The 22,948-nt window shown below is 40.0% G+C and overlaps 1 protein-coding gene across 1 annotated transcript in view; it reads right to left on the reverse strand.

The window, feature by feature from the left end:
- Positions 1–6,307: 6,307 nt before the first annotated feature.
- Positions 6,308–22,948, reverse strand: part of LOC126237002 (protein takeout-like) — a 197,829-nt gene continuing 181,188 nt past the window's right edge. Inside the window, exons 6-7 of the mRNA XM_049946726.1 lie at positions 9,350–9,527; positions 6,308–9,027 (exon numbers count right to left, since the gene is read on the reverse strand). Of these exons, the coding sequence (XP_049802683.1) occupies positions 9,370–9,527 (158 nt within the window). The 3' untranslated portion in view covers positions 6,308–9,027; positions 9,350–9,369. The remainder of the gene's footprint in view (positions 9,028–9,349; positions 9,528–22,948) is intronic.

The raw sequence follows: 22,948 nt of genomic DNA on the forward strand, positions 1-22,948 counted from the left end.
ACTGGGACCAGTCCATTGGAGTCTGGGCCTGAGCTAGCAGTGAATTTTTGTCAGCATGAGGCATCACTGTCTGTCTAGGAAAGTGGACATTACCTGATATCTTGACTGCAGAAGTCATGTTGATAAGACACAAGTACAGGTGAACCATGGTGTTTGCTCTTGAATAGCAGTGACGAAAGAGTGGTATACCAGTTGTTATATGACTGCGTCTTGCAGTGTTTGAGCATCAGTTGTGCCAATAGTTTTATTGTCATGAAGGTGAGGAGCCTAGTGGCGTTACCAAAAATAAATTTCAGTTGAAGAATATTCTAGCAAACTAGATCCTGGTGGTGTACCTTATTATATTGTCATTTATGCTTAACTGACTTACCTTTCTGATGTAAAATTACAGATTTTATTTTGAATTACTGGTCTCCTTTATTTGGCCCTTTTTCCAGAATTGGGTAGCTGGTTCCATGCACTTTAATTATTTATTTGCTGTTACCTCTTGTTGATCAATAGATTTTGCATTTTAGTCTGGCACTTTGTTATGTTAGCTCTACTTGGTTTATTTTGGATATTGTGTTCTGAGCTAGAGCACAGCAATTTTATTTTTCTTGTCATTCCTTCTAGTTTGTGTAGTCATAAATGATAGTGTTCCTATTGTTTTGGCAGACAGGAATTTTACTGCAATGTCATGTTACATTAGATATTAAGTTAATGTGTATTTACTGGATTGAGCACTGGTCATTTTCCTTGTTTTTTAAGTTTTCTCATGCACTGGTTTGTTAAATTGTGTTACTAACAAATGTGTTTAAAACTTGTTAAGTATTTACACCCACAAAATCCCCAGCCCTTTGTTTTTTGTACCACACTTTCTAAAACATAGCCTACAAGGGGATTACAGACTCAATTAAATAAGTAGCCACAAACAATCCAGAGCTAATAGAGAGCATCATGACTGATACAGGGATTAGTGATCACAAGGTCGTTGTAGCTAGGCTCAATACTGTTTCTTCCAAATCTACCAGAAACAAATGCAAAACAATTTTATTTAAAAAAGCGGATAGTGTCACTAGAAGCCTTCCTAAGAGACAATCTCCATTCCTTCTGAACTGACTATGCAAATGTAGACGAGATGTGGCTCAAATTCAAAGGTATAGTAGCAACAGCAATTGAGAGATTCATACCTCATAAACTGGTAAGAGATGTAACTGATCCCCCATGGTACACAAAACAGGTCCGAACGCTGTTGCAGAGGCAATGGAAAAAGCATGCGAAGTTCAGAAGAGCGCGAAATCCCGAAAATTGGCTAAAATTTACAGACGCGCGAAATTTGGCACGGACTTCAATGCGAGATGCTTTTAATAGGTTCCACAACAAAACATTGTCTCGAAATTTGGTAGAAAATCCGAAGAAATTCTGGTCATATGTAAAGTACACAAGCGGCAAGACGCAGTAAATACCTTCGCTGCGCAGTGCCGATGGTACTGTTACCGACGAATGTGCCGCTAAAGCGGAGTTATTGAACGTAGTTTTCCGAAATTCCTTCGCCAGGGAAGGCGAATGGAATATTCCAGAATTTGAAACATGAACAGCTGGTAGCATGAGTTTCTTAGAAGTAGGTACCTTAGGGGTTGCGAAGCAACGCAGATCGCTTGATATGGGCAAGTCTTCAGGTCCAGATTGTATACCAATTAGGTTCCTTTCAGATTACGCTGATACAATAGCTCCCTACTTAGCAATCATATACAACCGCTCGCTCACCGATAGATCTGTACCTACAGATTGGAAAATTGTGCAGGTCGCACCAGTGTTTAAGAAGGGTAGTAGGAGTAATCCATCGAACTACAGACCTATATCATTGACGTCGGTTTGCAGTAGGGTTTTGGAGCATATACTGTATTCAAACATTATGAATCACCTCGAAGGGAATGATCTATTGATACGTAATTAGCATGGCTTCAGAAAACATCGTTCTTGTGCAATGCAGATAGCTCTTTATTCACACAAAGTAATGGCTGCTATCGACAGGGGATCTCAGGTTGACTCCGTGTTTCTGGATTTCCGGAAAGCTTTTGACACCGTTCCCCACAAGCGACTTCTAATCAAGCTGCGGGCCTATGGGGTATCATCTCAGTTGTGCGACTGGATTTGTGATTTCCTGTCAGGAAGGTCGCAGTTCATGGTAATAGACGGCAAATCATAGAGTAAAACTGAAGTGATATCAGGTGTTTCCCAGGAAGCATCCTGGGACCTCTGCTGTTCCTGATCTATATAAATGACCTGGGTGACAATCTGAGCAGTTCTCTTAGGTTGTGTGCAGATGATGCTGTAATCTACCGTCTAGTGAGGTCATCCAAAGACCAGTATCAGTTGCAAAGCGATTTAGAAAAGATTGCTGTATGGTGTGGCAGGTGGCAGTTGACGCTAAATAACGAAAAGTGTGAGGTGATCCACATGAGTTCCAAAAGAAATCAGTTGGAATTCGATTACTCGATAAATAGCACAATTCTCAAGGCTGTCAATTCAGCTAAGTACCTGGGTGTTAAAATTACGAACAACTTCAGTTGGAAAGACCACGTAGATAATATTGTGGGGAGGGCGAGCCAAAGGTTGCGTTTCATTGGCAGGACACTTAGAAGATGCAACAAGTCCACTAAAGAGACAGCTAACACTACACTCATTCATCCTCTGTTAGAATATTGCTGCACAGTGTGGGATCCTTACCAGGTGGGATTGACGGAGGACATCGAAAGGGTGCAAAAACGGGCAGCTCGTTTTGTATTATCACGTAATAGGGGAGAGAGTGTGGCAGATATGATACGCGAGTTGGGATGGAAGTCATTAAAGCAAAGACGTTTTTCTTATGATCATCAAAATAAAATAAGATAAATCAGAACTTGAACAGAAAGGTTTAGGTGTTCGTTTTTCCCGCGCGCTGTTCAGGAGTGGAATGGTAGAGAGATAGTATGATTGTGGTTCGATGAACCCTCTGCCAAGCACTTAAATGTGAATTTCAGAGTAATCATGTAGATGTAGATGTAGATGAAGTAGTATTCTGCTAGTTATGATGGTGTTTCTAGCAGAATATTAAAATCTTTTGCTAGCTTGATAGCATTACCCCTGTTTGTAATCAACCAATGACTTTGGGCATATTTTCTGGCAGGCTAAAATATCAGGAACTAATACCCATCTTAGAACTGAAGATAAGCAAACAACCTCTAATTACAGATGTATACACTCCTTCCAGTCTTTTCAAAAATTTCTGGGCAAGTGGCTAATGACAGAACACTGACACATTTAACTGAGCAGAAGCTATTATTTGCCTCCCAGTGCAGCTTACTTAAATATCCTTCATAGCGATAGCAATACAAGACATCTTAAATAAAGTGTTAGCAGAGCTAAACTGAAAAGTTATCCTATTTTTATACTGTATGACCTAGTCAAAGTTTTTGATTGTGTGTAGGCTATCACAAAATTCTATTTAGATGACTAAAATGTTAAAGCATTAATGGCATCCTTCTTACATGGATGACATCATACCTCCATAATAGAAAGCAGAGACTATGGTTAACAGGCATGAAACTAACCTCAGAATGGGAGAACATAGCATGTGAAGTGCCACAAGGATTGGTACTGAGGCCACCTAAGCAACATAAATGCATGAATGATATTCTAGTGACTTTAATTGGCAGTTCAAAAACTATAATGTTTGCATATGATGCAAGTATCCAAACTCAACCATAGTAGACATAGCTCATATGGTAGTTGGACAGGCCTACAAGTTGTTCAAAGTTAAAAATTTAAGTATTAATCAGATATAGATTCATACTATTGAATTTCACACAAGCAGTAATGACCTTCTAGCACCAGGTACAGATGTTAATGGTCATACACTGAATGAAGCTCAGTGTATGAAATTCCTCGAGCTCCAACTGGACAAGTGAAAACTGAGTTAACACAAGGGTTAACTAATGGAGAAGTTCAGTTCAGTATGGTATGCCCTTAGAAGCATCTATCATTGGGTTGACCGAAAGACAAGAGTGTTAGCTTATTTCCACACATTTTCACTCCCTATTGTCTTATGGAATTATGTCCTGGGGCAGTGCATCTAAAGGAAATTAAATATTTGTTCAGCAGAAGCAAGCAGTAAGAATATTGAGTAAAGCAGATAATTAAACATCTAGCAGAAGCCTTTTTAAGAATCTTCAAATTCTTATACTCACTTGCCAATATGTTTCCTCCTTGGTTATGTGTATATATAAATCACAATAGAAGATGCAAAGGTAATTTTCATGTATGCTTTGCCTCCTTGTCCAAGGTTCAGAATGAAGTTAAGTACTCTGGAGATTAAATATTCAACAAAATTCTATCCAATATTGAGTGGCGAATTGAGACTCCCTAACAATTCAAAAGAAAATTAAAGACATAGCTCATTATCCACTCTTTCTGCAAATTATCTGAATACTTAGATTTGTGGACTGAAAAGTTCTCTTAGCTACAAAGCAATTAACAGTGTTTGTTATAACACTATTTGACAAGTATTTATGTACTTTCTTACTCATCTTTAGATGTAACAACAATATTTTCTTGGAAAAGTATCATTTTAATTGAATAAATATGAGGCTGCTAATAGCAAATGGAAAACAATTATGTAATAAAACTGAAGAGGTAGCTGCTTTTATCTAATTAGCAGCTAGCATCATTATTTAATTATTTAAATTTACATTCCCTTAAGCATGAATTAAATTAAACAGTGTAGTGATGGTTTATTATCAATGCAGTGTAAAGATTAAGTTTCTGTGATTTCCTTGCCTTTGTTAATCTGTACCCTGACTCACTCCACATACCTGGAGGTTAATCTTTCCGATGGGGTGAATGAATGAATGAATGAGTTGCTGAGTTTTGCACTTGGTCATTTACAACTATTAACTTTTGCCAGTAAATTATATTTGTCATGAGTTTTCATTTTATGCCCTTGAGCACTTTTTACTTATTAAAGAGTTTGTTCAATTACTTAAAAGTCACTACATTACTGATATTCTTACTTTCTTATCTGTCACTAAGTGTAAAAAAGGGTCACCACTTCTATTAAGTAATTCTAATCACATTTTAGGTCTGTGAAAATAAAAGCTGCGAAGTTAACCATATTTCACAAAGAATAAAAACATCATTATGAGTCACCACATATATTTACACAATGTATTGAACAACAAAATATTGAATTCTTGCATACAAGTGCAGATTTCTCTGGCAATATGGCTCATCCAAAGTGTCTAGTCATGTATTTTTAGACCTAGACACATGTCTGAGGATGAAACATGATTTAAATTTCATACCTCCTTTGTCAGAAGGAAACAAGTGGTGCTCATGGTCATGATCTTACGTAAATACCAACCCAGTATTCAACAGTTGCAATTAGAAATAGCTCAGAATAGGTATATATTTATTAACAATGTATATCATCTGGGTAAAGCACAATTCAGGCAATGTGACGTACTGTGAAATCAGCTTCCAGTTTACATTAATGTTCAAAAATGTTATTTAGTGTCACTGAAATATTTGGGTGTAATTTAAAAAAAGAAAAAAGAAACTCTTTGAGCAGAGCTCCTGCACTCTAAGTAAATCCAGTAAACATTTAGCTAACTATTAAGCCAAAAATTATCCAAGCACCTGATGCTTCATTCTGTAATTGTCTGATGTGGATAGTCAGAGAGCACAGCACTACTGACACATTTTCAAAAAAAAAAAAAATTTGAGCTTCTCCTGCAAGAATAAATATTTATGTAGGAAAACTTAGAAGTTCTCATATGCATACTAGTGTTCTAGTAAATGAACTCTACTACTATCTGCTGGTAAATTGCAAATTGCATGCCCCCTTCTGTCTAGTTAGAGCATCTTGCTGTAGACTTGTCCAGTCAGCAAGAAAAACAGCCACAATTTTTAGAGTGGTTGTGGCCATGACAGTTGATGTTGTTATTAGGAGAAATTAAGTGGCACTTCTTATCAGCCTGGAGTTTCTTATTTATTTCTGCAGCAGTATCAATAATTCTATAATATGATATATGAATCAAGACTGGTTTTTTTTGTACTTTTCTTAAGATTCAGATACAGTACAGTGTTGAACAAGCATTGAAAAGGTAAAAATTTCAGTTCCCTTCTACAATTGGAATCAGGACACAGGTATTGTGTTTTACACTATTGTTTACATAATCTATGATTTATTAGACTCTAGCCAATGTTTCACAGGTTTGTTTACACTTTCTTGAAGGAAATTAACGGGTACTGGTAAAGAAATTGTTTGAATAGTTTACTGATGACAGAATACTGTATTTATACTTTATTTTACCCTGTCATTTACATCAGTGTAACACTGCAGTTTTTATGAACTTTTCACATTTATCACATACTTCACGTTATAAAAATAATACTCTTCATTCTGCTTCAGACTTCTGGAGTACTCTACAGCAAAAATTTAATTATTCACACTTTGCTTGGCAACCAGTGTTCATTAAGTGTAAAAATGTGTTAATTTTTTTTAAATTATGGAAGTATATTGTAGTTTACACTAATTATACAGGGTGAATCACATAAGATCTAACAACCCTTTCATTTTGTGAATGATTCCAGATATCAACACAAGTATTCAGCAAATGATAGTGCACTAGGGTCATGTACTTTTGTTATGTGATAAGAAGTTTTAACTCTTGTAGCAATCAATATATTGAAGCTAGTACGATTTTTTAAATAGAATGATATACTACTTTTTATTGCTATCCAAAAGTGCTTTTAAGGACACATACAGCGATAGTTAATTTTGAGGTTGAAATGCTTTGCAACAGAATCTGAGAAATATTTTAAAATTGAGAAGCAAGTTGGCTGGAATCAATTATTGAATTGTAAACACTCTCATGTCAGGCTACATTATTGGAGTAAGCCTTTTGACTGTATGCTTGTTTGCATTGTACAACTAGCAGCAACCATTTCATCTACTGGCTGGTCATTTCTGCTTCAAAATTCCTTGCATGCAGATATACACCAATAAGGAGAAGTTATACATATTACTTTTATACAGCAAATGTCACTGAAATGCTGTTGAAATGGTACAGTGATATAGGCATGTCTACACTGATCGTTTCTGTCTGTCACACCAGGCAATCGCATGAATTTTTAGGTCATTAGTGCAAATAGGCAGCTTCAATGTTAATACAGTTAACAGAGTTAACACAGATAAGAGTGGTCAAGGGCAAAGACTACAACTGACAGAAAACATGAAGAAGTTAGTCTGGCTGTGATGTTCATCAATGCACATAGTGCATGAGATGTGTTGCAAAAAAATTTGAAAAATGTGGGATCAGCCAGATGAGTGTCACTTGCATCTTACATTGTCATAATGTCCAGACCTACCATCTGTCATTACATCAGGCACTTGGAGGACACACAGAATTTTGCTGACTTACTCCACATCACATGGGAGGCAACACTAGGTTTTCCAACATATTCTCATTACAAACGTAGCAACATTTATAAACCACAGTAACATAAATTTATTTAAAATACACTACTAGGCAGCAGAAACTCCACTCTGACTTCATTAGGTACAACACTAACAACCTTAGAGCATAAGCATAGGGTGCAGCATCTTGGGACCTTACTTAAGGATGTTAAACAGAAGTATGTACACACACTATCTTATGAACATTCTACCTGTTTTTCTAGAAGAGGTACCATTGGTGAAGCGACAGTGTCTGCAGTTTCAACATGACACCTAACAGCTCACTCTTCCTGTGTTGCAATGCAAACACTGAATGGAATGTTTCCTGGCCATTGGACAGGATGGAACACTGCAGTACAATCACCAGCCAGGGCTCCTGGTTTTACTCCACTTGATTTCTTTCTATGGGGAGCTTTGAAAGATGGAATTTACTAAGAAGCCCCAAATACACAAGATGATATGCAGTATCTATTCATCACAGCATGCAATGTTATATCATCAAATATACTTTCATATCTTCATCTATCTCTTGAACAGTGATTGCAGATGTGCCTTGCAGTTAATGGTAAACAATTTGAGTGCATGTTTAAGTAAAGTGTTCAACTATATTTCATTAATAAAAGTATTTATTTGTGGGTGACATGTTGTCAGTCATTCTACATAAAATGTTTAGTTTATTTAAAGTAAGTTCCATCTAATTACATTTTTGAGTAGTACTTATAGAGACATTTGTCCAACAGCAGGTGTGTTATCTTTGCATTCAGGTGTCTCCAGGCACTGTATCTACATGAGGTTTTATCTTGGTAACATAGGCCTATCCTGCTGCTTATGATGATGGAGCCTGGCATGAGAGCTCTGCTCAGTATTGTTTACACCACAATAGCTGGCTCTGACCACATTTCTTTCCCATTGTAGTACCTCTCATGGATGCTTTTGTGAAAGGCTCAACATCTATATTAAGAAGTACTATATCAATGTAACTGTATTTCCAAGAGCTACTCAATGCAGTTATAAATAGTATATATTTCCATAAAAAAAACATGCTTGTTTCAACACTTCAGTTGAGACCAGAATTCAGAGAATTATCCATACAAAACATTATGTACCCCTCAGCATACTCTAAACAGCAGAAAACCTTGTTTCAATATCTGGAACCATTCATGAAATAAAAAAAGTGTTACATCCTACGTGTCTCAATCTGTGTAACAGGTCAAGAGGACTGCTCTTCCCAAAAATGACAATTATTTACACACAAAGAAAGCCTGGTTGTACCTTTTGCTCAGTATCCATTTACAAGTTAATTCACATCTTTTTAATAAACAAGTACATAAATTTTTGGGTAGGTTACCAAGTATCTTGTACATGCTCAGTCCTGGCATGAATTAAATTGCACAAGTAAAGAGCAAACTTGTAGCACCCTTGTTATTCTTAGGTTTGTTCAGCAAGACAATAGCCTGCTGGTATACAGTACATTGATTAATCTTGTCCAATAGGTATGTGGATTCAGCAGACTGGAGCTCTGTTGCTTCACTGCATAGGTGTACAACATCCTGTCGAAACAAAAACAAACTTGAACACCATGTTACTTTATGCTCCTAACAGACAGCAATGATATTGATGATAAGACACAAACATGAAGTATCCACATAACCATAAACTACTGATACTTTAAAAAATCTATGTCTACTGACATATTTGTCCCAGTGAAACTTTAGTATATTAGCAGAAAGCAGCAGTTTTAAGTTCACACATTTCCATTTTTAAGCATTATCATCTCCTCATAGAAACGCGCATCGTTAGAGCTCTCAAATGAAATTATATTTTTCTTTATTCTTTTGTTTTTCAGTAGCGAAATAATTAATCTTCACTCACTCCATCACTGTGTGTTGTTGTTACACTTTATCAGGGAAAGCATCTTCATAGGATACAACATCAAAAATATTTTGTAGAATTTGTCGCATGACTTCTCCAATGGCCTCTGCTATCGTAGGTCCTACTTCCTTAGCGAGGTCTTGCCAGTTTTCATTCAGTACTCTATTTGTTGTTTCCCCTGCAAAAAACTGTGTATTAGCATTTACATCTTGATGACAAATGAAACACAATAACAGGACTGTAATGCCATTACATGTTTCCCTCACAGTAAACAACACAATATTTAGTTGAATCAAAACCTATTCAAGTGCACTGTGACTTACAGTTTTTTTATTTCTTTTATTTCATTTTAACAATTTCCATTCAAAATATGATGTGGTAAAAGTAGATGGTAGCGCTTTTGTTTGAGGCTGAGGCTGACTTAGAGGTATAAATGTAGGTGGCATTTCTGGAAATAAGTATGCCAGTTTTAGCCTGTTGATTGAGATAGTAGTAGTTTTACCATTTAGTACAGTAGGCAATGTTTATTCTTCTCTTTTGCTCACTCAGTCTGTTCCTGTGTACAGAGTTTGTGGAGATGGTTTGACAGCATTTCTATGCAACATAACATGCAGTCATGTTTGCAAATCATGACGCATGAATGTAGGTGCTGTTTCATGTCAGGAGGCTTGATGTGGGTGAATGTGTGCAGTGTGGTTCCTCAAGTGACAACAAATGAAATCTGATGGGTTATGGTCTGGTAGCTGTGTGGATCTTGGATCAGTGAATTCGGCAGGTAGTCAGAGTGTTTCGCCACATACAAGCTCGACTGACAATGAGTCTACATCCATTTTTTATGTATTGCAAAGGCCATACAAGACCATAGGTAATTCAGTTGGCCAGCTGGTAGTGTCAAACATTAATGTAGCCTTTAAACAATTGTACCAAGATGCCAGTACTCACTGGGTGGTAACAGGCTGTCAGTGGTGGGAGAGCATTGCAGAATTTGCTGAGTTGGTTAAATAGCTCAGATCATTGTCTTTGGTTGTGGCTAAAGTTCAGCAGACAAAAAAAGTGAGCAAGGAAGACATAGGCTAGTTAGTGTCTTCACCAATATGTTATCAACTCATATAGCTTCTGACCAATGGTTAAAACAATCAGTGGCAGTGAACAGATAATGTTGAGCATTAGAAGGAGGAAGTGGACCTACAACATCAATATGCACACGCATGAAGCACATTATCATATCTGGAAATTCTCCAATGAGTACATGGACATGACAGGCTATTTTACTGTGCTGACATTGAAGGCATGCACAAGCCCACTCACGAAAATTCTTCTGCAGTCAGGCCAGACAAAATGTATTGACACCATTCAGTTTGATGTTCTAATGCTAGGATAGCATCTGCAAAAAGTGGATGTCCGAAACAGGCAAGACCTTCCATTGGAAATGTCACTATACAGTTTTATGTCAGAAACAGGAATATCAAGAAGTTGTAATTGGAGGCTGGATGATATGTTATGGAGCAGCTTCTGAGTTCCTCATCAGATTTCTGTGCCTTTGTGAGCTCAATAAAATAAAAAATCTTGTCACACTGTTAACCCTTGACAGACAGTTGGCAACGACATTGTTTATACCAGAAATATGACAGATATCAGTGCTGAATTGACCAATAAATTCTGGATGGTTTTACTGCCAATGTGAATATTTGTTGTTGTTCTGTCTGAAGGCATTAATAAGCAGCTTGTGATCAGTAATGGTCATAAATCCTCTGGCTTCTAACTGTAGCCATACAAACAGAAGCTTATGACCATAAGGACTCCATTTACATTGTGAAGAGAAGAGATTACATGAGATGAAGGCATGTGATTGCCAAGTACTATCAATTTACTACTGCAGCACTGCACCAGTGGTTGCCTGATTAGCATCAACTACTAATTTGAGTGGTGCATCCAATGCAAGTCTGCCAGGAGTGCTGCATTTGCTAGGCTTTGCTTCACAGCATTATAAGCAGATTTCATCTCATCTGTCCAGTGGATGAGTGAATCCCCTTCAGCCTTGGGTCGAGTAAGTGTTGCAGTTAGCGATTATTGCATTTTGGCTGAGTGGGGCAAATGTTACCAGTAAAAATTCAACATTTTCAAGAAACAGTATAGCTTATTGATTATTTCTGGCTGTGGGATCTTTATGATAGCTTCCATTTTCTCTAGTGGTGGCAGTGATCCTGCAGGCAAAATTAGATGGCCCAAAGAGCTGATCTGAGGTTTACCAAAATCACACTTAGCATTGTTCAACACCACACCATGCTGTTATAGGCAGTTGTTACTGATGCTGTTCCACTGTGGCAGAAAAGATGAGGATACTATCCAAGTATGCAAAGCAGAATAACAGGCTCAGGAGCACAGAGACAATGAACCACTGCTGTGATAAGAGTGTCATTCTGCAAACCAAATATCATATAAAGACTTTTGAATAAGCTGAATAGACTAATTATTGCAGTCATTGAAACGTCTTCAATCACCACAGGAATATGCATAAAAGCTCTTGGACACTGAAGTATGCTAAATAAAGTTGCACCACTGGGAGCATAATTATAATCCCTTAATAGAGGCATTGGATATTAGTCCAGAATTATCCTTGCATTCAACAAATGGTAAATCACCCCACAGGCAACCCTTCTTGGTTACCAGATGGTAGGGAGAGGACCAAGTACTACAAAAAGGGCAAACAACACCTTCCCTGAGCATTGACCTAAACTCTGCCTTTGCAATTGTGAGATAGTTGGGAGCTAAACATGTAGAATGAGATGAAACTGTGGGGGGCCATCAGAAGTTTTGATAAAATGCACAGGGTTGTAACATACCTCCCTCAGCATGCTAGGTGGTCAGGTTACGGCTGGAAACTGCTCAAGCAAATTGATGTATCAGCTTTCTGCTACCTGCACTAGCTTGGCACCATGAATCCAACAGCAGAAAGCCTGGTGATGTTGTCAAAGAGCGATTCATTTGCTACATCAGGTAACAGATCATTAAACACCAGGAAGTTGGCCTCAATCGTAGGCTCCATGATATCCACAACAGTAAAATTCCAAACTAAGGCATCATGCAGCCTCAAGTTCATCTCAATATATTCTATACCATAAGTGGCTATTGACAATGTGTCAGTGGCAGAAAGGCAGAACAAAATTGGTAGCTGCAATTATACAAAAAAATTCATGGGAAAAAGCACAAATACAAGTCCATGTCCAAAAGGAATTTCCATCATATCTTCCACTCACTAATATATAGATGTTTAAAGATGGTCTGACAATCAGATGTTCCTGTGTCTGACTGCTGCTTCTATTGGGGTAGGTGCAAGATGAGGTGCACTTGCATGTCTGATCAAATTTCTGGTGAAATCAACACACAGGTAACTGCTCTGTGCCACATAGTACTAACAAGTTTGTTCTAAAATTACTGCAGGATTTTCTGTGGTAAAGACCTCTATCCTTGTGGTAACTGCATTGAGCCAACATTTCATTTGTTACACTAGCGAAATCATTCACTTTGTCTGAGAGGGAATTGTAATCCAATTGCATCACTGTTGGCAATGAGACACTGTTGCATGGTGCCTTCAAAATATTATTTGATGGGACATTCTTGCACCTTGAATCCTGTCAGCCAGATATGCAGCAGTGTCCAAGGGCATTTCTGTCTAAGATTCCATTATGGCTTTAACCTGAGCTTTAAGATGGCTACTTCAGGGTGTATAAAGTAATATGTTCAGTACAGTTCCAGAGTAAATTTTACTACACATGTGCCTCGAATATTGTGACAGCTTTCTATCTCTGATGACTTCTTGCATTAACACCTGATGCATATGCAACTCTTGTGATGCTGACACCCAGTGAATCACCCCCGTCTTCACTTTACTTTATGAATACTGTGCAGCAGGTGCTGTGATAATGACTTCAACTTGGCCACATTGTATTGGTTGAGTTGACTGAGCACTAGAGAAAACACCATAGACTCTGTGGTTATTCCTACAAAATGAAAACTAACATCCACCTACACAAACCAGAGTGCCAGGTTATGAGGTCAAAATGGGGACAATCACACAGCAAGTTGTGACATTCTCAGAGTGTTAGTGCTCACAGAGTATTGCATTTTACTAATCTGAAAATCCTGTTAACAACTAACTTCTTCTGGTATCCTTAAGCTTATCATGTTAGGGTCATCAATGTTAGAATGGCTGTGGCAATATTCATCTGAACTACTTACATGTGTGTCTTCAGGTAATTCAGCCATGATAGCACGCATATTTTTGGAACCTGTATAACTCTTAATACAAAATATTTATTTACAGATACATGGTGATGATAAGTAAGACTTGAGACTTATAAATTGCAATAAAATAATACTACTCAAAAGGTGCCTCTATTGAGCGAAGAAGTTCTCACCATCTACTCCCATGGAGCATCGATAAAAAGAACAATTGCTGAAGCCAATCAAAAGCATCTCTGGCAGCTGGCCTGGAAACTCATTGACTAGTATGAAACATGGTATATGACTGTCTTATTTGCTACACTTCTTTTGTATTTTTCATGTGTGGTATTAAAAGTATTTAATATGAAGAGACTACATTGGCTCTAGTGGCAACAAATAGTCTTTACCCTTTTAGGGATTTGCATCGTGAAACTAGTATTACTAACAATAAGGCAGTTACAGCAGTAATTATTAATAAACTATAAAGGGAACTAAAACAAATAGAAGTGTTTATTTGTTCAGGAAACTACGTACAGAGGTATCAGCATTATACCTCAGCAAACAATATGAAACATTTAGCTCTGGACAATTCCACGTAGTAGAAATATGGCTCAAATTATAAACAGTAGTTTATCATACCATGTACATAGTACAACAGTTCATGGTGGGATGACCCCTCCATAGTATACAGTCACTGAAAAAAAACTTCTAAAGAAATAGACAATACAGTATATTAAGTGTGAAACAAAACACAGGAAAACAAACAGCGTCTGAATCAAATGCATATGGCTACGCAGAGAGGGATAGGCTTCAGTGACAGTTGTAGCAGAGTTTTAACAGAAGATGTCTCACAAAACCCAAAGAAATTCTGGTCATATGTAAAGGCTGCTAGTGGCACCAAACCTAGTGTCCAGGAACTCAAGGATGACAGACACTGAAGCTGAGAGTAGCAAAGCAAAACCAGGAATTTTGCACACCATTTTCAAACCTTTCTTTAAAAGGAAAATAAAGGAGTACTAAAAATAAATTAAACTACTCCTACACAGGCCATGAAGGCCCAAAGGTACTGAGCAGCCGCCATGTCATCCTCAGCCCACAGGCATCGCTGGATGCGGATATGGAGGGGCATGTGGTCAGCACACCACTCTCCTGGCCATATGTCAGTTTCTGAGACCAGAGCTGCTACTTTTCAATCAAGTAGCTCCTCAGTTTGCCTCAGAAGGGCTGAGTGCACCCCGCTTGCCAACAGTGCTCGGCAGACCAGATGGTCACCCATCCAAGTGCTAGCCCAGCCCAACAGCGCTTAACTTCGGCGATCTGACAGGAATTGGTGTTACCACTGCAGCAAGGCCATTGGCAAAGGAGTACTGCCCCAATGTAATTCTTACACTGCTGCAAAGATGTGTGACATAGATATTTGTATTGGCAGTATCAAGAAACACACAAGCAACCACACCTCATGCACACATGACTGCCAACCCTGGCAGCTCAGACCAGAATGCAATTATCACACGGGATACAAGCAGAATTCTGGAGGGGTCAAGGAAGGGATAGTAGTGTAGGGGGTGGAGGAGAGATAAACACTGTCTGGTTGAGTGCACAGGGACTAGAATGCCAACAGGCACAGTGTCAGGAGGTTGTGGGCATGGAGGTGGGGAAGAAATGAGAGAAAAAGGAAAGGAGGGGGGGGGGGGGGCAAAGTTGGGCTGGTGCATTAGCAGAGGGTGGCAAATGAAGAGGGTGAGATATGAGAAAGGAGAGGAGATGGAGGAGATGATAAGACAGAGGGGATGGAAACTGTCAAATGGAGGGTGGGGGGACAGTGTGTTACCAGAGGTTGAGGCCAGGATAATTAAGGAAGTGGAGAATATGTTGTAAGGATAGCTCTCATTTGTGTGATTCAGAAAATCTGGTGATGGATGGAAAGATCCAGATGGCTCGGGTAGTGAAGCAGCCATTAAAATCAAGCATGCTATGTTCCGGTGCATGTTGTGCCACAGGGTGGTCTAATCTGCTCCTGGCCACAGCTTGGCAGTGGCCATTCATCCTGGTAAACAGCTGGTTAGTAGTCATACCAATATAAAAAGATGAGTAAAGATTGCATCAGAGATGGTAAATGACATTGAGGCCTCGCCCCTAATGGGGTAGAATAAACCTGTGACAGGACTAGAATAGGAAGTCTTGGGTGGGTGGATTGGGCAGGTCTCACACCTGGGTCTTCCACAGTGATATGATCCTTGTGACAAAGGGTTGAAATTGAGTGTGATACGGGGATGAACTACAATGTTGGGCAGGTTCGGTGGGCAATAAAACACCGCTTTAGGAGGGGTTGGAAAGATCTTGGGTAGCATGTTCCTCATTTCACGACATGACAAGTAATCAAAGACCCAGCAAAGGATGGAGTGTAGCTCAGTTGTTCCAGTCTGGGGTGGTACTGGCTGATGAAGGGGTCACTCCTTTGTGGCTGGTTCTTAGGGGTAGTGAAACGATTGGGGGTGTGAGGAGAACGGACACAGGATACCTCCTTGTGTACGAGGTCTGGGGGAAAGTATCTGTCTGTGAAGGCCTTGGTGGGACTCTCAGCATACTGAGCAAGGTAGTTCTTGTCATTGCAGGTACACCATCCCCAGGTGGCCTGGCTGTATGGGAGAGATTTGGGAAAGGGACAACAGATGTCAAAATGCCGATATTGTTGGTGGCTTTAATATGGACAGAGGTGTAGATGGAGCCATCAGAGAGGAAGAGGTAAATGTCTAGGTAGGTGGCACACTGCATTCAGGAGGACCACATGAAGCAGATGGGAGAGAAGGTGTTAAGGTTGTGAGGGAACTAAGATATGATGTCTTGGTCCTGAGTCCAGTTCATGAAGATATCATCAATGAACCTGAATCAGACAATGGTTTCGGTATTTTGGGAGGCTAGGAATGTTTCCTCTAGATGGCCCATAACAGACTGCCATGGGAGGGTGCCATGTGGTTGCCCATGCTGTGCCGTAGATTTGTTCATATACCTTCCCCTCAAAGGAGGGGTAGTTGTGGGTTAGAATAAAGTTAATAAGGTGTATGAGGAATGAGACAGTGGATCAGGAGTCTTAAGGACATTGGTAAAAGTAGTGTTCAATAGGAGTGACACCATGGACATGAGGAATGTTGGTGTACAGGGAGATTGTGTCAACAGTGATGAGTAAGGATACAGGAGATAAAGAGCTGGGGATGATGGGGAGTCAGTTGAGGAAGTGGTTGTGTCTTTGATATTAGAGACTAGGTTATGGACAATTAGTTGGAGTTGTTGGTGAAGGAGGGCCGAACTTTTTTCAGTGGGGTCACTATAACCAGACACAATGGGATGTTGAGCATTGTTGTGTTTGTGGATTTTGGGTAGCATGTAAAAGGTGTGTGTGTGGGGTGTCAGGGGGGTGAGGAGGGGAAAATATTCAGGGGAGAGTTTATGGGAAGGGTCTAAGGCTTTATGCAAGAACCAGATGTTGTGTTGAACTTCTGGGATGGGGTCTCACTAACAGAGTTTATTGAGGGAGGAGCCAGACAATTGGTGGAGGCCTTCTGCCAGGTAGTCACTGCAATTAATAACAACAGTGGTGAAGCCTTTGATTGCAGGTAGGATGATTAGGTCAGAATTTCTTTTGAGGTTGTGTACAGCTATTCTTTCTGCTACTGAAAGGTTGGTGTTCTGAAGAAGGGACTTGGGGCAGGGCAGTGAGCCTAAGTCAGAGGTAAGGAATTCCTGGAAGGTGACCAGCAGGTGGTAAGGTGGGAGGGGAGGAAGACCACAGTTGGATGGTGGTATGAACTGGAAGAAGTGTGGTTCAATGTTGGAATGAGGTTGCTTTTGGTTGGAGGAACTGGCAACAAAGAAGTAGTTCCATTGCAGAAACCAGGAGTGAACCAATCTGCAGAAGCTGGCAGTATGTGTGCGTGAGGTGTGCTTGCTTGTGAGTATGAATGGTGTGTGTTTCTCTTTTGATGATGAAGGCAGTAGCTGAAAGCTTTATGCACGTGTCTTTTAATTCTGCCTGAATGCAAGTTAATGTGTCTTCTTTACAGTAAGTAGCACCCTATCTTTTCCTGTATTGTAAATAAGAGGTGTAGTGGAATAAAACAAAATCACTTCTAGAAGTGTATGAGAATCATATAAGAAATACAAACTCTGTACTCCAGATTGCAGGGTGGGGAAAGTGGGCCCTCTTTCCCCCCCTTTGGAAGTGCCTATGGCTCAGTTATAGGTAAAGTAAATAACAGACTTCAGTTCATTGGTAGAAAACTGGAAAAACACACTCAGTTTACAAAGAAGATTGTTTACTAAACACCCTTACTACCCATCATAAAATATTACTTGTGTGTGGAGGATGTATGAAATAAGAGTAATTCTCGATACCAAAAGTATATTTAAAAAAAGGGCATAAAGGGCAGTATGTATGCTCATAGGTCTGTTTGACTCACAGGAGTGTGTTACAAAAATAATGAAAAGAAAAGGCAGACACTTGAAGAAAGATGTCAAAAAGCTGTGGAAGCTTACTTTCAAAGTTTCAAGAAACCATTAGGGAATTTAAGAATATACTACAGCCCCCTGTGCACAGTGGGGGTAGAATAAATATCGGCAGAATGTATATCCAAAATTTTAAGATTGTAAGTGTTTCAGTAAAACCTCCAGCAAAGTCTGTAATGCAAAACTTAGTGGCAAAATGGCACAAAACAGGCACTTTCTGAAAGGTGTTCAAATACCAGAAAACTTTTGTCAAATGAAGGAAAGTCTAGAACAAAGTCCCCTTCACTACTTTGAAGAGCCATCACATACTCTCAAGACTGATGTTTGGTGCACAATATCTGGTGTACAGATCATAACATGATTATTTCATCAAACTGTTAATGATAACAGTTATGACCAGACTCTCTTTAATTCAGGTGTGAATCAACTCATCTAAGATGAATGACTCTATGGATACTTTCAGCAAGACAGAGCTACAGCACACACCACCTCAGCAACCACGTCACAAGTGCATGAGGTGTTTGCTGAGGAGAGGACAATCATCAGATCTCTCTCCCTGAGACTTTTACTTGGAGAAAAAATTGAATGGTCATGTATATTCAAATAATCCTCATGTACTGGAAGAGCTGCATCAGAAGACTGAAAATGTTATTGTTGTTATCCTTCAGGCAGAGCTGCTATGCATATTTCACAGTTCAATAAATCGAGCACAGCATTGGCTCATCATGGATGGTGGCCACTTCTAGCATCTTCTCTGGTTTTATTCAGCAAGTGTCAGTCCTGCGTCAGACTAATTATAAATATTTTCTGAGACAGTTTTATTTCGTCCCCTACATACTTCTCCCATAGTGACCACAAAAACAAGATTAGATTAATTACATTGTGCTTCAAGGCAATTTAGTAGCTACTCTTCCCATGCTCTGTACACAAATGGAGGGCAAATACACTGTAAATATAGTCATATGATGTGGTTGTATGGTATGGATGTATGTGTAGATATCAATTAGAGCACTAAAAGCTCAAAAAACAGATAAATAGATGATTTATAAAATGAGTGCACAATGAATTTTACTTTTTTACTTGATGGATTACCAATTCTTATTTTAATTATGTGGTCATTTTGGATTCTGGAAACTTTCCTGCTATAAAGAGTATTCTGGAAAGTTTTGGGATTGCAGCCACATAATATTGACTTCTCACCATGATATTTTGGCTGACAACCATTCATCCATCTTCAGTTGCATGTTTTGCACTGGAGATTGATAGTTCACATTGCTACCTTTATACAAAAAATTAGCATGAAAATGTATGCGCAAAGGCAGCCACTACATGGACAATCTCTGTCAAGTTACAGACCATCTTCAGGTATTGCTCCATGAGTTAAAGTTCAGATGCAAAAAATTAATAAAATTAGATGTCACATGATGAGTCATTGGTAACAAAATGTTTGTGAAGAAAGTATAGAAATCACCAGGTCCTACACCTTGAAAGCTACCATTGAGACTAATAAGGTCTTGCATTAAATGTATTTTCACTGTTAATAATTGAATCTCAGAAGGATCTCATCGAGACCAATATTTCCATGGTAGAATAATCCTTGGAACCTCGTGTGGAGGTACAATGCTCAACTATTGCTGACTTATTGTGCAGCGAAAGGTGAGTGTGGCAATCATATTCAACACATCTTTCAAACACAGTGCATGTTGTCTGATCGATGTAGGCTTTACCACTCTGGCCAGGTATTCTGTAGATTCCAGCCTTTTGCAGTCCCAGATGATCCTTTGCCAAACTGAGAAGAGCACAAGTCTTTGTAGATGGAAGGAAGATTACTTTGGTATGCTGTTTCCTGACATAATATTGCTGACATATGGGAAGAAGGTCCTGAACCTGAACTGTTCCTTCTGCTCTTGATCTTGTGGATGGTCACATCTCTTCTTCTTTAAAGCTGTGCTGATCTGATGTAGAGAATATCTATTATCTTTGAGCACTGATGGTAGATTTCCAGCTCCTTTGTAAAACTATCTTCATCAACATCAGACACAACATCTGCCCAATACACTAATGTTCAAAGGATGCCCATAGTTCATGTTGGTTGGTGGCAGCTAGATGCCTGCAAATACAGACCTTTAGGTGCTGGCTTACAGTAAATGGAATGTCCTAATGATCCTCCACTTTCTGACTGGCCAAGAAATCCAGAAATGGCAGACAGCTGTCCTTCCCCACTTCCATCATAAATTTGATATTCTCATGGATGGAATTCAGATGCTGCAAAAAGTGTGACAGTTCTTCTTCACATACAAAAATATCATCCACATATCACCAGAAGACTTCTGGTTTCAGATCTGCTAAATTAAGTGCTCTCTCCTCAGAGTCTTCCATAGAAAGTTTGCTATGAGAGGTGTGGTGTCACTGCCAGACACCACACTTGCTAGGTGGTAGCTTAAATCGGCCGCGGTCCATTAGTACATGTCGGACCCGCGTGTCGCCACTGTGTGATCGCAGACCGAGCGCCACCACACGGCAGGTCTCGAGAGACATACGAGAACTCGCCCAGTTGTACGACGACGTTGCTAGCGACTATACGGATGAAGCCTTTGCTCTCATTTGCCGAGAGACAGTTAGAATAGCCTTCAGCTAAGTTAATGGCTACGACTTAGCAAGGCGCCAATTGTATCAGTGCATGTATCTTACGAGTCTCATTTGTATAGTCAAGAGAGATGTACCAAAGGAAGCATTAAAAGTTAAGTATATTCCAAAGCTACATATTTTCTTTATAGCAGTCATTACTTATCCTGTTCCAGACTTGATGCCAGTCGGCATGTGTGTACGTGTGCCTTTCGGCTTCCTCCTCAGTGTGGCGTGACTAGCTTGTTACGCCACAACAGATTGACGACGAGGATTACAGGATCGTGTTCTTTCTACTTGCTTTGCTCTGCATTATTTGTGTCATGGCTTCGCCACAATCTCCAGATGTACTGTCCGAATTTTATCGCTTGCAGAATCAGCAGATGCAGGCGTTATTGGATGCCCTTGGACAGCTCGTCCAGGGTCAACGTGCGCTGCACCCCGATGCGGCCGCCGCCGCTTCATCGCTACCGCAGCCACACCAAGCCGTTGCACCGTCCTTCCATCATTGTGATTCAACCCAAGAGTCGTGGACTGAATGGTCCCGACAATTCGGATTCCATCTAGCCGCCTACAGACTTCAAGGTAATGAGCGGCAGCCGTTTTTGCTTTCTTGTGTCGGTGTGTCCACCTACCGTGTGATAGTGAAATTGTTTCCCCAGCGCGACGTAGCAACTCTGTCCTATGAAGAAATTTTGTCTGCTTTAGATGCCTATTTCAAAGAAACAGTTAATGTAGTTGCAAAAAGGTATACGTTCTTTTGTACCAAACGTACGGCCGGTCAGACTAATAGGGAGTGGGTTGCAACATTGCAAGGACTTACTAGGGATTGTGATTTTCAGTGTGACTGTGGCCTCTCTTATTCAGATACTATGGTGTGTGATGCAATAGCACAGAACGTTTCTGATGTTCGCATACGGGAACAGATTTTGAAACTAGTTAATCCATCCCTTCAACAAGTGGTAGACATATTGGATAGGCAAGACACACTTGACTTTGCTCAGGAATCATTCGAAACTTCGCCAGCAGTGTGTCGCATTGACCGGCCCGCCGGGTGCGCAGCACGGGACGCTAACCGGCCCTCGCGCACGTCCGCGCAGCTGCAGCCTAGCTCGCAAACACGTGTGCCGCGTAAGCATGCCATTGCAGTTCTAAAATCATGCCCGCGGTGTGCAACTAGACATTCGCGTGACAATTGCCCGTCACGCCAAGCTATTTGCTTTTACTGTCATAAGAAAGGACATGTTCAAAGTGTTTGCCAGAAAAAGCTAAGATCAGACAATCAAAACCATTCCAGGCCCTTTGCTTCGCGCCGGAATTGAACCAGGGACAATCAGGCTCATGGACCTTCGCCCATGGACATTCATGTCGTTACTTCCACCCCGTCCAGTGCCACTTTATCTAACAGTGACTGTGTTCGTCCCACAAAAAGTGTGCGTCGACATCGCCGGAACTCCCGTAAAGTCGCAAGTGCTTCTGTACCTGTATCAGTTCAAATTGCATGTGACAGTCGCTCTTGTCGTCAGCAGGACAATAAACTTTTTGTCGACTTAGACTTTGGGGGCAAAGTGATACCATTCCAGCTCGATACCGGAGCTGCAGTTTCATTGCTCAATCAAGACACGTACAAACAACTGGGCAAACCTCCGTTGCGTGCCGCAAATGTTCAGCTCAATAGTTATTTAGTACAGCAGATACCTGTGTTAGGACAGTGCAGCCTTCTTGCAACATACAAGGGACAAACAAAACTTGTGTCATTTTACGTTCTTCGTTCTTCTACTGCAGTGAACTTGTTTGGTTTCGATTTATTTCAGTTGTTTAACTTGTCGATAGTCAATCAGGTCCTATCCGTGAATCAGACTGTGCCTTCCGCCAGTGTTTCTAGTCTTTGTGAAGAATTTGCAGACATTTTTGCACCGGGCCTTGGTTGCGCTAAGAACTATGAAGCACATTTGGAACTCAAAGTGGACGCGCAACCGAAATTTTTCAGAGCGCGCAATGTTCCCCACGCATTGCGTGATGAGGTCACAAGAACATTACACGGTTTGGAATCTCAAGGTGTAAGTGAACGTGTGCAGGCTTCTCTCTGGGCCTCACCCTTAGTAATTTTGCCAAAACCTTCCAGAAAATTGAGACTTTGCGTGGACTTCAAGGCAACTGTGAATCCACAACTTGTGACTGCAACTTTTCCTTTGCCCCGCCCGGAAGATCTTTTTGATAAACTGTGCCCGGGTAAATACTTTTCGA

The sequence above is a fragment of the Schistocerca nitens genome, chromosome 2 (genome assembly GCF_023898315.1).
Source record: "Schistocerca nitens isolate TAMUIC-IGC-003100 chromosome 2, iqSchNite1.1, whole genome shotgun sequence".
In the NCBI taxonomy this organism is placed as follows: domain Eukaryota; kingdom Metazoa; phylum Arthropoda; class Insecta; order Orthoptera; family Acrididae; genus Schistocerca; species Schistocerca nitens.